Raw genomic sequence first — 13,798 nt, 5'->3', positions numbered from 1 at the left:
ACCATACATGTATGAGCCAGATGCTGATGATGCGGAAAATGTTGTGCCCTATAGGCCGGACATGGGGTTGAGATGAGACCCATCGGGACTGGAAGAACGGTAAGCTATTTCGTCTAACGTTATTAGCCTAGCATTATTGTTTGCAATTCGATGCTGTGCCATGTTGTAAATTGCAGACGATGGGATGACCTACTTGTTCCAAGTATTCCCGCTCGGACTGAGAGCACACTGCTCTCAGGTCCTGTGCCTGCCACACGTAGGGCAGTGGTCCCCAACCGCCGGTCCGCGGACCGGTACCGGTCCGCAGGGCATTTGATACCGAGCCGCACAGAAAGAACTTGCCTTAATTCCATTTTATTTATTTTGGAATACGAAAGATGCTTTATTTTGCAAAATTACGGGATTCTCTGTTACATCCATCTGTGTCACGCTTGACATGCGTCAAACCACGCTTCTGCATCACGGGACCGATTACGCTTAAAACACAATGAGTAAAAAAATTAGTAAAAATACTGCTGGAGATCGCAAATGACGGCGACCTTAAAAGTACGTTCGAGCCAACTGGATTAAAGTTTTGGCTGAATATTCTGAGATCGCCACAATAACACTGTTGCTATTTCAGACATGCACCCCGGGAGAGGCGGGGTTTTCTGCTGCAATGGCGACTAAAACAAAATTACGAAGTTGACTGAACATAAAACACACACTTGCGGTATCCTTGTCTCCTATTACCACGAGATGGGACCGTCTGGTTGCAGAAAATCAAGCTCGGGGCTGTGGTGAGTTGTCATTTTCATGCACTTTGAATTTGCATTGCATCGTATTTTGAATGCATTAAACATGACCATCACGATCAGAGTGTTGCGGCCAGATTAGATGCTACTTGTGTTTATTATTATATTTCGAAAAAAACCACCGTTTTCATGCAGCTCATACCATATTATTTTGTCGTATTATTTCCGCCACACCTTAAATGCCGGTCCCTGAAAATATTGCCTGACATAAACCGGTCCGTGGGGCAAAAAAGGTTGGGGATCCCTGGCGTAGGGCCTGCGGCCACCACCCATTTTTGTTCTGACTGGGCAAGTTCTGCAGCTGCCATCCGTTCCTGTTTTGGTGGTCCACATCCTGTGGCCGCCATTTGCTCCTGTTCCAGCAGGTCATATCCTGCGGCTGCCACCTGCCCCTGTTCCGGCGCTACACGTCCTGCAGCCGCCATTCGTCCCAGTATGTTTGTGTGTGCGTGTCCATTTCAGCAATGGCACGACACCAAAGACTGGAATTACTGCTGGTGTGTTCGGCCACATGTTGGGGCGGGTATAATTCTGGCGTAACGCTCCGAATAAAGCCACTGGATAAACATGAAAAGTGTGGTGGAAGCGCTTCACTCTCACGGCCCTGAAATCACAGTGCTGTGAATCTCCCCCAGCTGGTACATGTTTGAGAAACAGCCCCACTACACCTCCATCACCATCACAATTTAGTTCACCGCTTCTGTTTAGGCCAGCAGAGAAGTATAACCGCTAACTACTGTGCAAATATTTGTCAGGATTGCTCTTACATGGAAAATGAACATCAAGTCAAAGTTAAGTGTCATGCTATGCTGGTGGAGCGGGGGAGGTGAAACTCTTCTACATTCAAACTAAGTAATTCATACTATCAGGATCATAATATCAGGAGGCCTAAATTATATCCATAGGTTCAAAACTTAAGTCAGTAAACATACATATATTAATTTATTGTTTTTCATTTTTATTTCTGCAATGCATTTTTCCGATTCAGCACTGTTTCCCATAATGACACAAGGTGTTGACTTCTGCATGCGCATACCAAAATGGCATTTTGGGAAACAATGTCCTCCATCCATCCATCCATTTTCCGATCCACTTATCCTTACAAGGGGGGTTGCTGGAGCCTATCCCAGCCGTCTTCGGACAGTAGGCGGGGGACACCCTCAACCGCGTGCCAGCCAATCACAGGGCACACAGAGACGAACAACCATTTGTGCTCACAATCACACCTAGGAACAATTTAGAGCCGCCTTCCTCAACTGGCGGACCGCGATCCACGACCGGACCGCCGACCTCAAATTGTATAAAATAAGTAAAATGTTGGCTATTTGTATTATTAAGCAGGCACAACTTAACAAAATAAAAGAGTTCCTCTGCCTCAACACAATACCTCTCATTATTTGCTGTGTACTGGCAGAGTGAATAATTGTTATTTTCATGCACCCCATTATTGGTTGGTTGTGAGTAGTGTTGATTTGTATAAGCTTGGCTTGACCATACTAAATTGGCATATAGCCCTGCTCCCCATGACCGCTGTGCATGGGACCGGACCGGCAAAGGTTATTTAACAAAGCAGACAAAAAAGTCTCTTGGAGTCCAATGCAAAATTTAACAGGAAGTCCGCCATTTTGAATTTATTTGAAGTTGGTGTTGCCTTACATAGAGTGATCATATCTTCTAAAGATTTCTCACATTTGATGATAGTGCAGGTATGAAGACATCTTTGTCGTTGCAGAGCACAGATGTGTAACTGAGTGGAATTGAAGTGGATCTGGGGAGGACAGAAGAACTAAACCAATCTACAGCTACAGCTTCTTCTTTACTTTCAAACTTTGCTTATAGCGGACGCGTGTGACGTCATGCACGTTGTGATCGCTGTGAGACTTTGATTCTCCCCTCTTTCATCTAAAATTCAAACAAGATTAGTTTGAATTTGACTAGTCTAGTTTGAACAAGATTTGTCACGTTTCGGTTTTGCGGTCTGGCCAACAGGTGGCATGAGCGGACTATCTGGCACGCCTGCTGCCAATCTGTATCTTCCGTCTCAGCATTCAACGACTCCTCCACCATTCACCTGTTGTGGGAGTATTGTCTATGGCATTGCTATCTTCACTGTTTGACTTATTGGCTTTTGACCTCGTAGTGATTTCGCGTTATAGTTCTCGGTACCCAGTTTTGAGTAAGTACTGTTTGGTTTTGATGATCTGGCTTTTTGTGCGTGTACAGGTGTTACATTGTTTTTCGTTCATATTTTGCGGTCTTTATTTTTCTTCCTTGCTCTTTTGTGCAAGCACTTTTTGTTACTCGTTTGGATTTACCTCCTGGTCCTTATTGTGGACCAGCGCTTTATGTTCTCGCCTTATTTTCGGTGCGATTGAGACATTAGATTGTCTTTTTCCCTTCGGAAACCTTGTTTTTGTCTACGTTTTTGGATCCCCCCCCAAACTCGGTTTATCCGAGTTGTAACAGAATACTCCCACCAGATGGATCCTGTAGACATTAACAAGATCATGACCGCCTTGACCAGCCAAGGGCAACTAGTGGGCCAGCAAAGACAGGAGCTCACGGAGCTCCGGGAAACAGTCGCCGTCTTACCCCAGCGGCTGGAAATGTTGTGTTCACAAATGGAACACACGAGCCCCCGAGAAACGCCACCCCCAAGGGTCCCTGCGGTTACTACCGGGACACCCTCTTCCCCGATCGTAGGGCGAGAGCCCAATCTCCCCCAGCCCCCTCGTTACGGGGGGGAGCAGGCACTCTGCAAACAGTTCTTACACCAGTGCTCTCTTATATTCGACCAGCAACCTGCTACGTACGAGAAAGATAGCACAAAGGTGGCGTTCATTATGAGCCTGTTGACTGGTCAGGCGGCGTCTTGGGCAGTAGAGATCAGCAATGCTCAACCTGGGCTTTGGTCTTCCCAGAGTTTGTCGCCGAGTTTCGTCGCGTGTTTCAACATCCGGTTATGGGAAGGGAGGCCGAAGGTCGGCTATTAGCTATTCGGCAAGGATGACAATCCGTTGCCGAATACGCCATCTCTTTTCGCATTTTGGCCGCCCGTAGCGGTTACGGGGACCGCGCCCTGTGTGGTTTGTTTCGCCGCAGGTTAAGTGTTGCGTTAAAGGACGAACTGGCAACCCGCGATGATAGCACCAACTTGGAGGAGCTCATCGATCTCGCCCTCGTCGTGGACAACCGCATGCGGGAGCGTGAGAGGGAACGCATGGACCAACAAGGAACTACCCATTTTCCACCCCGACGTGCAGGTCGTCACCCGGCTGAACACGAGTCCTGGCGACCACCCGGACCCGAGCGTCATTCGTCTTCCGACCCAGCCGACGCAGAGGAGGAGCCTAAGTAGCTGGGAGGCGGACGCCTGGGACCAGCGGAGAGAGAGCGTCAGATTCGGGATCGGGCCTGCTTCTAATGCGGTCAACCTGGACACCGTGTTGCCAACTGTTCCATGACACCGGCCCGCCCGTCCGGGCGCCCCGAAAACTGTGAGTTTGTGCCCGGTATTGCGTCGCGTGAGTCGAGACGGGGGGAGTCCCGTCCGGGACATCCGCAAAGACTCGAGTTGGACGGTACTCTCTATGGTCCTTTACGGGTCATTACTATTCGGGCCTTGGTGCACTCTGGGGCGGACAATTGTTTTTTAGACCCCAACTTAGCTAAGGAACTGGGTTGCCCAGTTGAGGTCCTAAGAGAAACAAAGCGGGTTCACGATCTTGACGGGTGACTCTTGGCGGAAGTAAAAGAAATCACCGGGCCGGTAAAACTAAAATTATCGGGCAATCACATCGAGTACCGAAGGTTCTATATCATGCGGTCTCGATCCATGCCGTTAGTTTTGGGGTTGCCGTGGCTGCGTGACCAGTTTGCGTTTGGCGGCAGAAAATAGAGGGCCGACCCATAGCGCGCCACCCGAAGTCATTTGTTTGGATAATGTGCCGAGTATTTACCATGACATGCGCCAAGTATTTAGTAAAGACCGTGCCCAGTCCTTGCCGCCTCACCGGCCATATGACTGCGCAGTTGACCTAATAGACAATGCCCCACTCCCGACGTCCCGATTATATCAGGTCTCACAGCCGGAACAAGAGGCTCTGAGGGAATATATCGATAGCTCACTCTCGGCTGGCCTCATTCGGCCGTCTAAATCTCCACTGGGGGCCGGGTTCTTCTTCATTGAAAAGAAGGACAAGTCATTACGCCCGTGTGTTGATTATCGGGGCCTTAACGACATCACAATCAAGAATAAGTATCCACTCCCGTTGTTAGATTCGGCGTTCGCCCCCCTCCAATCTACCACCATATTCGCCAAACTCGATTTACGAAGCGCTTACCATCTGGTTCGAATTCGGGAGGGATGAATGGAAGACCGCATTCAAGACGCCTTTAGGGCACTTCGAATATTTAGTCATGCCATTTGGACTAACCAATGCACCCGCGGTTTTTCAGTGCCTCATTAATGATGCCTTAAGGGATTTTCTGAACCTATTTTGTTTTGTGTATTTGGATGATACATTGATTTTTTTCCCGGAATCTTACCGAACATCAGCACCATGTCAGGCTAGTTTTGCAGCGACTATTAGAAAACCGCTTATTCGTAAAAGCAGAGAAGTGCGAGTCATACTCACCATAGTTGATCGCTTCTCTGAATCTGTCCATTTCGTTGTGTTGTCCAAGCTGCCCTCTGCCTAGGAAACCGCCGAATTCTCGTGAGACACGTCTTCCGTCTTCATGGGATTCCGGTGGACATTGTGTCGGACCGGGGTCCTCAATTCGTCTCCAGGGTATGGAAACGTTTCTGTCAGGCCATGGCGGCCACGGCGAGTCTGTCTTCTGGTTACCACCCACAGTCCAATGGCAAAACTGAGCACGTGAACCAGGACTTGGAGGCAGCTCTGCGCTGCGTTTGCCTCCATCGCCCCTCCTCATGGCCGGCTCACCTGCCTTGGGTGGAGTACGCCCATAACACCCTCGTCTCATCAGCTACCGGTCGGTGTCCTTTCATGGCGGCTTATGGTTACCAACCTCCTCTGTTTCCTTCCCAGGAGGGTCAGGTGGAACTCCCATCCATACAGCTTCATCTGCGACGGGCCCATCGCATCTGGAGGGAGACCAGAGCAGCGCTGTCACGCACTGATCAGCGGAACCGGCAGTTCGCTGACCGCCGCCGACGCCCAGCACCCAGCTAACAGGTGGGGCAGAAAGTGTGGCTGGCGACCAAGGATCTGCGACTAGCCGGTACATCTTGCAAGTTGGGGCCTCGATTCACTGGACTGTTCGTGGTGGATTCGGTCCTTAGCCCCGTCTCCGTCAAGCTCCGACTGCCGCCCACCATGAAGGTCCACCCCGTCTTCCATGTTTCCCTGTTGAAGCCAGTGGCCACCAGTCCCCTGGCTCCTCCGCCCATGTCTCCTCCTCCTCCATGAGTCGTCGACGGTGACCCGGTGTACAGCGTGCAAGAGATTTTGGACTCTCGGCGCAGGGGTAAGGGGTTCCAGTATTTGGTCGACTGGGAGGGCTACGGCCCGGAGGATCGGCAGTGGATCCCCCGCTCCTGGATCTTAGACCCGTCCCTGCTCCGGTCTTTCCACGCAGCGCACCCGTCATAGCCGGGTGGCCCGCCAGGAGGCGTCCGTAGTGGGGGGGGGGGGGGGGGGGGTACTGTCACGTTTCGGTTTTGCGGTCTGGCCAGCAGGTGGCATGAGCGGACTATCTGGCACACCTGCTGCCAATCTGTATCTTCAGTCTCAGCATTTAAGGACTCCTCCACCATTCACCTGTTGTGGGAGTATTGTCTATGGCATTGCTATCTTCACTGTTCTTTGACTTATTGGCTTTTGACCTCGTCGTGATTTCGCGTTATAGTTCTCGGTACCCAGTTTTGAGTAAGTACTGTTTTGTTTTGATGATCTGACTTTTTGTGCGTGTACAGGTGTTACATTGTTTTTGTTCATATTTTGCGGTCTTTATTTTTCTTCCTTGCTCTTTTATGCAAGCACTTTTTGTTACTTGTTTGGATTTACCTCCTGGTCCTTGTTGTGCACCAGCGCTTTATGTTCTCGCCTTATTTTCGGTGCGATTGAGACATTAAATTGTCTTTTTCCCTTCGGAGACCGTGTTTTTGTCTACGTTTTTGGATCCCCCCAAACTCGGTTTATCCGAGTCGTAACAAGATTAGTTTTTGTATTTTTGTCATGTTTTATATTATGGGATGTGTTGTATTAGTGTTATTTTCTGTTAAATGAAAGCGCTGTGTTAGAGCTGCAGCTGTTGTGAAATCGCGATATAAGTAAAGATGTATGTATTTATGCGAATGTTGACCAATTGAGTTCCATGCAATGACTAGAAAGAGATCAGTGCAATAATTTGGGGGGAAATAGTATTGTGTTGTGCCTAGTATACACCACATTCAACAATGATTTCCAGATGTTTTGGAGGAAAGGAATTTGTGCTTGAAATCCAGGGGAGGAATTTAGACAAACAAGCAGGAACTGGGAGCTGTTTTCCATTTACTTTCATTTGGAGCAAAACGCCAGCACAAGGGTTCCGTGATAAAACTTGACACGGGAGACTTCTCTCTTGGACGACAAGACCTCAGGTGAGATTCTGCTTCACTGCCAAAATGTTGGATTTGTTTCATCGTTAGTAGTCGCCAATTACATAATTTGTGATTTCAATGGACAGCATTAGGAAAACAAATGTGCTTTTTGTTTTTAATCCTTTTATCTTTATATATATATATATATATATATATATATATATATATATATATATATATATATATATATATATATATATATATATATATATATATATATATATATATATATATATATATATATATATATATATATATATATATATATATATATGTGTGTGTGTGAGAGAGTGTGTCTATAAACAGTAGTCACATAGTCTGCTCGCTTGGCTGTCCCTTTGCTGACTTAATTTCTAATTCGGTCAACCCGGCTACTCCTAATAAAAACCTCAACATCTTGGTTGTCACCTTGGGCAGTGCTTCCTGTTATTTCTGCAGTGCCACTGTCTCAACTCAACTCAATTGTATTTATAGGGTACTTTTGAACAGCCATCGCTGCATACAAAGTGCTGTACATGGAGCAAACTAACATATTAAATGAACAATAAAACTAATTCATTGATGGAGGATCCACAATTTTTCATCAGCGCAACTGGAGGGGTCAAATAGGAACCGCGCACCTCCTAACCAGATGGATGACGAAAATGCCAATGCATTAAATGCACAGAACATTGCCTGCAAGCTGCCAATTGCCCATATCTGCTCTCGTATGTCTAATAGCTCGACATGTCTTTTGCTCCTCCATAGGTCGCCCTTTGTATCTCAGTGTTTATCTGGAACTACAGTACAAGCAGTGAAGATAAGCTCTGTTTGCCTTTAAACCCTTCAAAAACTAACAACTCAAATGTTCCCCATGTGAGTTGAAGAATTTCAAACAATAACTTGGAAGATATCAGTGCAACAATTGAATTCAAAGTCCTTTCACGGGATCCAGATGAGCGTTGAAGATAATGACAGCCATGTGTGGTTTAGTTAGTGAGGACTTCATGCAGAAAATCTAAACCGGCGCTTTCTGGAAGGGTTGGGACAGACAAGCAGGACATTGGAGCAGTTACACATTGACTTGGAACACAATTTCAGCACAAGTGGTACATAATAACGGAAGACACAGAAATCTTCTCTCTCTCTGGATGAAAGACGTGAGGAGAGAATCTGCTTCGCTGCCAGTCTGTTGGATTTTTTTCGTCATTGGTAGGCAGGCAATACTTTTATCATCAGTGAGCACCGGTTTTACGTCCTTTGTGATTTTGTTTGAATGCATTACGTAGGGGGCAGCCGAGTGGTCGACTGGTTAGGTTTGATTACGGCTCCGGCCTTCCTGTGTTGAGTTTGAATGTTCTCCCCGTGCCTGCGTGGCTTTTCTCCGGCTACTCTGATTTCCTCCCACATTCCGAAAACATTCGTGGCAGGTTAACACTCTACTGGTAAATTGTACCTAAGTATGAATAGTTATTTGTCTGTGTACCCTGTCACCCAGTTCAAGGTGTCTCCCACCTACTGCCCGAAGACAGCTGGGATAGGCTCCAGCCATGACCCTTTATGAGGATAAAGCAAATCAGAAAATGCACGGATGGATGCATTAAGTAGACGTGACAAACAGGCCTTACGAATTAAGAGAGGGTTCTCATTTCTCAAGAGTGATTGTCTAAATATACTTGTTTGCTTGCTCTGGGAAACTGGGAACATAATTGACAGAAATATCTTTTCCTTCAACTTAATGCTTTTAATGAACTATGTATTGCTTTTTGGAATTTGGGACTTCTGTTGCCAAGGAGTTTGTGGAATAAACCCAAAAGTTCATTTTTACCAAAAATGCACTTATAAATAGCTAAAACAGAGAAACCGATCGTGAGCTGCATCTCGAAAGTTGTTAGCGGTCAGCAGTATGGAATTGCAGCTTGCAAGCAGAGCTGCTGCGCTATATCTTTTATTATTATTATTCTCATTCAGAGTTTGTTTCATGTACAATTTCTAAAACTACAACAAAAAAAAGCAATTCGAATTACCGGTACTAATAGATCAAAAGATGCGGAACCCGCAAATCCACTGTTTATCAAATTAAATACGATGACATTTTATGACCTGGTTGACTTTAAAATCGCCCAATTAATAATGTACAAAGCACACAATAACCTGCTCTGCCAAAACATTCTGAAGGTTTTCGAAATTCGAGAAAGCAGCTATGATTTAAGAGGTACCAACTTATTCAAAAAACTCAAAACAAGAACAAACATCAAGCAAAGAAGTGCATCTATCAAAGGTGTTAATCTGTGGAATAATTTCGAAACGGACCTGAAAATAAGTCAATTGCTTGCTGAGTTTAAAAACAAATTCAAAAAAATATTACAAACAACCTACATCAATCAGAGTTAAAATGATAAATTCTAAACATTAAAGGTAATGATAAATCAGAACTAAGTTGATAAATAGAGAAAGGTATTGAAATATCCATTATGAATACAAGAGAAAATTGACACAAGAGTGCCAGGGTGTGGATGTATATAATCCCGATACAAGCCAAAAGTTGTAAAAATATCACGGTTAAGGGTAAAGTATGAGCCTTAATGGAGACTTCTTTCTTCTTACTTTCTTTCTTTTCTGATTGATATAAAAATGATTTATTAGATATAAACACTTAACGGGGTAGGACTAGATAAGTTTTTTACTTCTTCCTACTCCCTTGAACATAATAACTGTGTTGAATGAAGACTGATTTCTTTCTTTTTTACTATTTTATTTACCTTATTTTGTGTCAAATTATTACTGTATATGTTTTATGTTCAATCAACAAAACAAACCAAACCAACCCAACAATTCACCAAGGGCACTTGCAAGGAATGGGAATCTGGAGTACACTACATGTGAGCTACGATCGTTAACATGCTGCAAAAGTGTGTCCCATTCCTCCGCGTCAGGTCGGCACTGATGTGCCTTTTACAAACCCACAAACTCTTGTGTCTACTTTATTTTTCTGTTTCGTTCATCTTAGGGGCCATTGTGGCTATTGTTCATCAGGGTATGCGTGTGTGCGGTAACGGGTCAATTGCGGGAAGTTTGTTGATCGTAAAGTAGATCTTTGGTCGAAAAATGTTGGGCAACCCTGTTCTAGAGTAGACTCCCTGAGGCTTATCAAGTCTTCCCTCTAAGTCAGGGCTGTATAATCACTGAAGATGAAAAAAAAAGACAAAAACTACTAGCAAACTCATGAGTGACGCAACCATGTATTGTTATTAAATGTGTGTGCGTGTGTGTGTGTGTGTGTGTGTGTGTGTGTGTGTATCCTCTTCAGCAATGGCACCATACCCAAGCCTGGCATTCCTGCTGGTGTGTTTCACCTCTTGCTGGGGTGGGAAAATTCTGGTCTATCCTTGCGACGGAAGCCACTGGCTCAACATGAAACTTCTGGTGGAGGAGCTTCACTCTCAAGGCCACGAGATCACAGTGCTGCGAACATCCACCAGCTGGTACGTATCTGAGAAGTCTCCCTACTACACTTCTATCACCATCATGCTGGAGCACTGGCAGAACATTGAGAGCCAAAACTACATGACGTCCTTCCTGAAGAGGTCCATCGAGATCCGGCGGCGCAGAGGCTCCTTGTGGGCTTTTGTGGAGTTTTACAAGAACCTTTTCAGCCTTATTGGGGAGAACCAGGTGACTGTGGCCAACATGGTGGTTAGCATATTTGAAAATCAAACACTTGTCAAAGAACTGAAAGAAAGCGGATACGATCTTTGTTTGACAGACCCGGCCTTTCCAGGTGGGGTGCTGGTTGCTCACTATCTGGACCTCCCCATGGTCTTTAACGTGCGCTGGCTTTTCAATGGAGAGGCACACTTTGCCATTGCGCCGTCCCCTCTATCGTACGTTCCCACCCTGTTCTCCCATTACTCGGACAAAATGGACTTCTACCAAAGAATCAACAACATCATCTATCACGGCGTTCTGCTTTACATGTACCACTATGTGTCCAATCCGCCTTACCAGGCCGTGTGTGAGCGCTATTTCGGAGGTGACGTCAGCGCCATGTCTCTCATGCAGGGAGCCGATATCTGGCTGATGAGGGTAGACTTTACCTTTGAGCTGCCTCGTCCCACCATGCCCAATGTGGTCTACATTGGAGGGTTTCAGGGGAAGCCCTCCAAGCCTCTGCCGGCGGATCTGGAGAACTTTGTGCAGAGTTCTGGAGAACACGGAGTGGTGGTTATGACTTTAGGAACTTTGCTGGGGGACCTCGGCCCTGAGTTATCCGAGATCATCGCCTCTGCTTTTGCCAGCCTCTCTCAGAAAGTCGTGTGGCGACATATCGGGAAGAGACCCGCCACTCTGGGCAACAACACCCTACTGGTGGACTGGTTGCCTCAGAACGACATACTTGGCCATCACAAGACCAAAGTTTTTGTAACCCACGGGGGCACTAACAGCATATACGAGGCCATCTACCACAGCGTCCCGATTTTGGGGATTCCGCTCATCTTCGACCAGCATGACAACATGGTGCGAATGAAGGCTCGTGGCTGCGCCGAGACTGTAGATGTGGCGACGCTCGACGTGGAATCGTTCACCGCTTCGCTGATGAACATTCTCGATCCCCAGAAACCTTACAAGCAGAACATGATCAAACTTTCCCAAATTCATCGCGACAAGCCCTTGAAGCCCATTGACGCTGCCGTCTTCTGGATAGAGTACGTCATGAGGCATAGAGGTGCGGCACATCTGCGCACAGAGTCGTATAAGTTGCCGTGGTATGCCTATCATTGTTTGGATGTAATTGCAGTCCTTGCATTTTTCTGTTTTGTAGTCGTTGCATCAACTTGCGGTTTCTGTGGATGTCTTTGTAAGCATCTAGTAGGAGCCAAAAATAGCACCTTTAAATCTAAGAGAGAATAGATCCGGAAGCTCCTGCAAAGCAGTTTGGCACTTGTCACATTCAATTGAGGGCTTTTGAGAAGAGTAAAAACCTAAAACATTGAAATAAAAGTCATACTACCTACTAGAGACAGGAAAGACATTAGATAATAATTAATGCTTATGTATTAAGGTGTGCAGAACGCGACAAACACTTTTTGCTAGTTGAACCTAACAGCTAACAAGTTTTGCGTCAACTAACCAGTCATAGGACAGCAAAATAGGTGTTGCTGTGGACCAGATCTCTGTGAGGCAAATTTGAAATCTGATTGGTTTTAAGAAGCAGTGTGATTAATTCCCAGTTCAGGAATCATGGCACTCTCTTGTTCTGTGAGATCAACGCGGGTGATGTGGGAAATTATCTAGTTTGACTTAATTGAGCTGAAAAGTAGTTTTTTTTAATGCAAATAATGAATCAATGTTTATATCAGGGCGGCCCGGTAGTCCAGTGGTTAGCGCGTTGGCTTCACAGTGCAGAGGTACCGGGTTCGATTCCAGCTCCGGCCTCCCTGTGTGGAGTTTGCATGTTCTCCCCGGGCCTAGGTGGGTTTTCTCCGGGTGCTCCGGTTTCCTCCCACATTCCAAAAACATGCATGGCAGGCTGATTGGACGCTCTAAATTGTCCCTAGGTGTGAATGTGAGCGTGGATGATTGTTCGTCTCTGTGTGCCCTGCGACTGGCTGGCAACTGATTCAGGGTGTCCCCCGCCTACTGCCCGAAGACGGCTGGGATAGGCTCCAGCACCCCCTGCGACCCTTGTGAGGATTAAGCGGTTCGGAAAATGGGTGGGGGGTGGGTGTTTATATCAGCTACGTGCAGGGACAGGCAATACAATAAAATGCTTTTCCTTTAAATGGCTGAAAGTGCAATAAAACTGCTGCCATTCACACAACAGAATAAATTGTATTTGCCTTTGAAAATATCAGCTTTTGTGTTCAGTTAAACAGGCTCAGTTTTATACCGAATCAATTTGTGAGTGAATTGAAATTAAATCATTTTGATTTCACTCTCCTGACATGATATTTTTGTTTGGTGGGTTGCTGTGACATTTTGCTGATCTAAAATGTGTACTTGGGTCAATAAAAGTTGGAAAACACTTTTGATAAGTTCTATGGTCCAGCCTCTGTGATTGTGAAGGTCCTTGATGTCTTTTGTTTTTTACTTTTTTTCTGAGCATTTTTCTCAGACTGCTTTGGTTTCCTGCCACATTCCAAAAACATGTGTGGCAGGTTAATGGAAACTCTAAATCAGTGGTCACCAAACTACAGCCCGCGGGCCGTATCCGGCCCGCCTCCAAATTTGGTGAACAATATCCTGAACAATATCTTCAAGTCTTTTGATTTATTTTTCATCTATGAATATTTGTATTTTATCATAACATTCGGCTTTTGCAATAAAATATTCCTTAGTTATGTACTATTTTCATGATTAACTATTAGCTCGTAACAATTTCATAAACACATATAACATCGTGTTTACAACGTGTTAA

The 13,798-nt window shown here is 45.7% G+C and overlaps 1 protein-coding gene across 2 annotated transcripts; it reads left to right on the top strand.

The window, feature by feature from the left end:
• Nucleotides 1-7,429: 7,429 nt before the first annotated feature.
• Nucleotides 7,430-13,405, top strand: LOC127595969 (UDP-glucuronosyltransferase 2A2-like). Of its 2 annotated transcripts, none has more exons than XM_052058067.1 (2): nucleotides 7,430-7,448; nucleotides 10,691-13,405. In XM_052058067.1, exon 2 carries the CDS (start codon nucleotides 10,693-10,695, stop codon nucleotides 12,289-12,291), a length of 1,599 nt encoding a protein of 532 aa, XP_051914027.1. In that variant the 5' UTR covers nucleotides 7,430-7,448; nucleotides 10,691-10,692; the 3' UTR covers nucleotides 12,292-13,405. The 2 variants fall into 2 exon arrangements, with proteins under 2 accessions (XP_051914027.1, XP_051914026.1); XM_052058066.1 differs by lacking the exon at nucleotides 7,430-7,448 and adding an exon at nucleotides 8,220-8,592.
• The last annotated feature ends 393 nt before the right edge of the window (nucleotides 13,406-13,798 follow it).

The sequence above is a fragment of the Hippocampus zosterae genome, chromosome 2 (genome assembly GCF_025434085.1).
Source record: "Hippocampus zosterae strain Florida chromosome 2, ASM2543408v3, whole genome shotgun sequence".
Lineage (NCBI taxonomy): Eukaryota > Metazoa > Chordata > Actinopteri > Syngnathiformes > Syngnathidae > Hippocampus > Hippocampus zosterae.
This window is presented reverse-complemented; position numbering and strand designations above follow the sequence as displayed.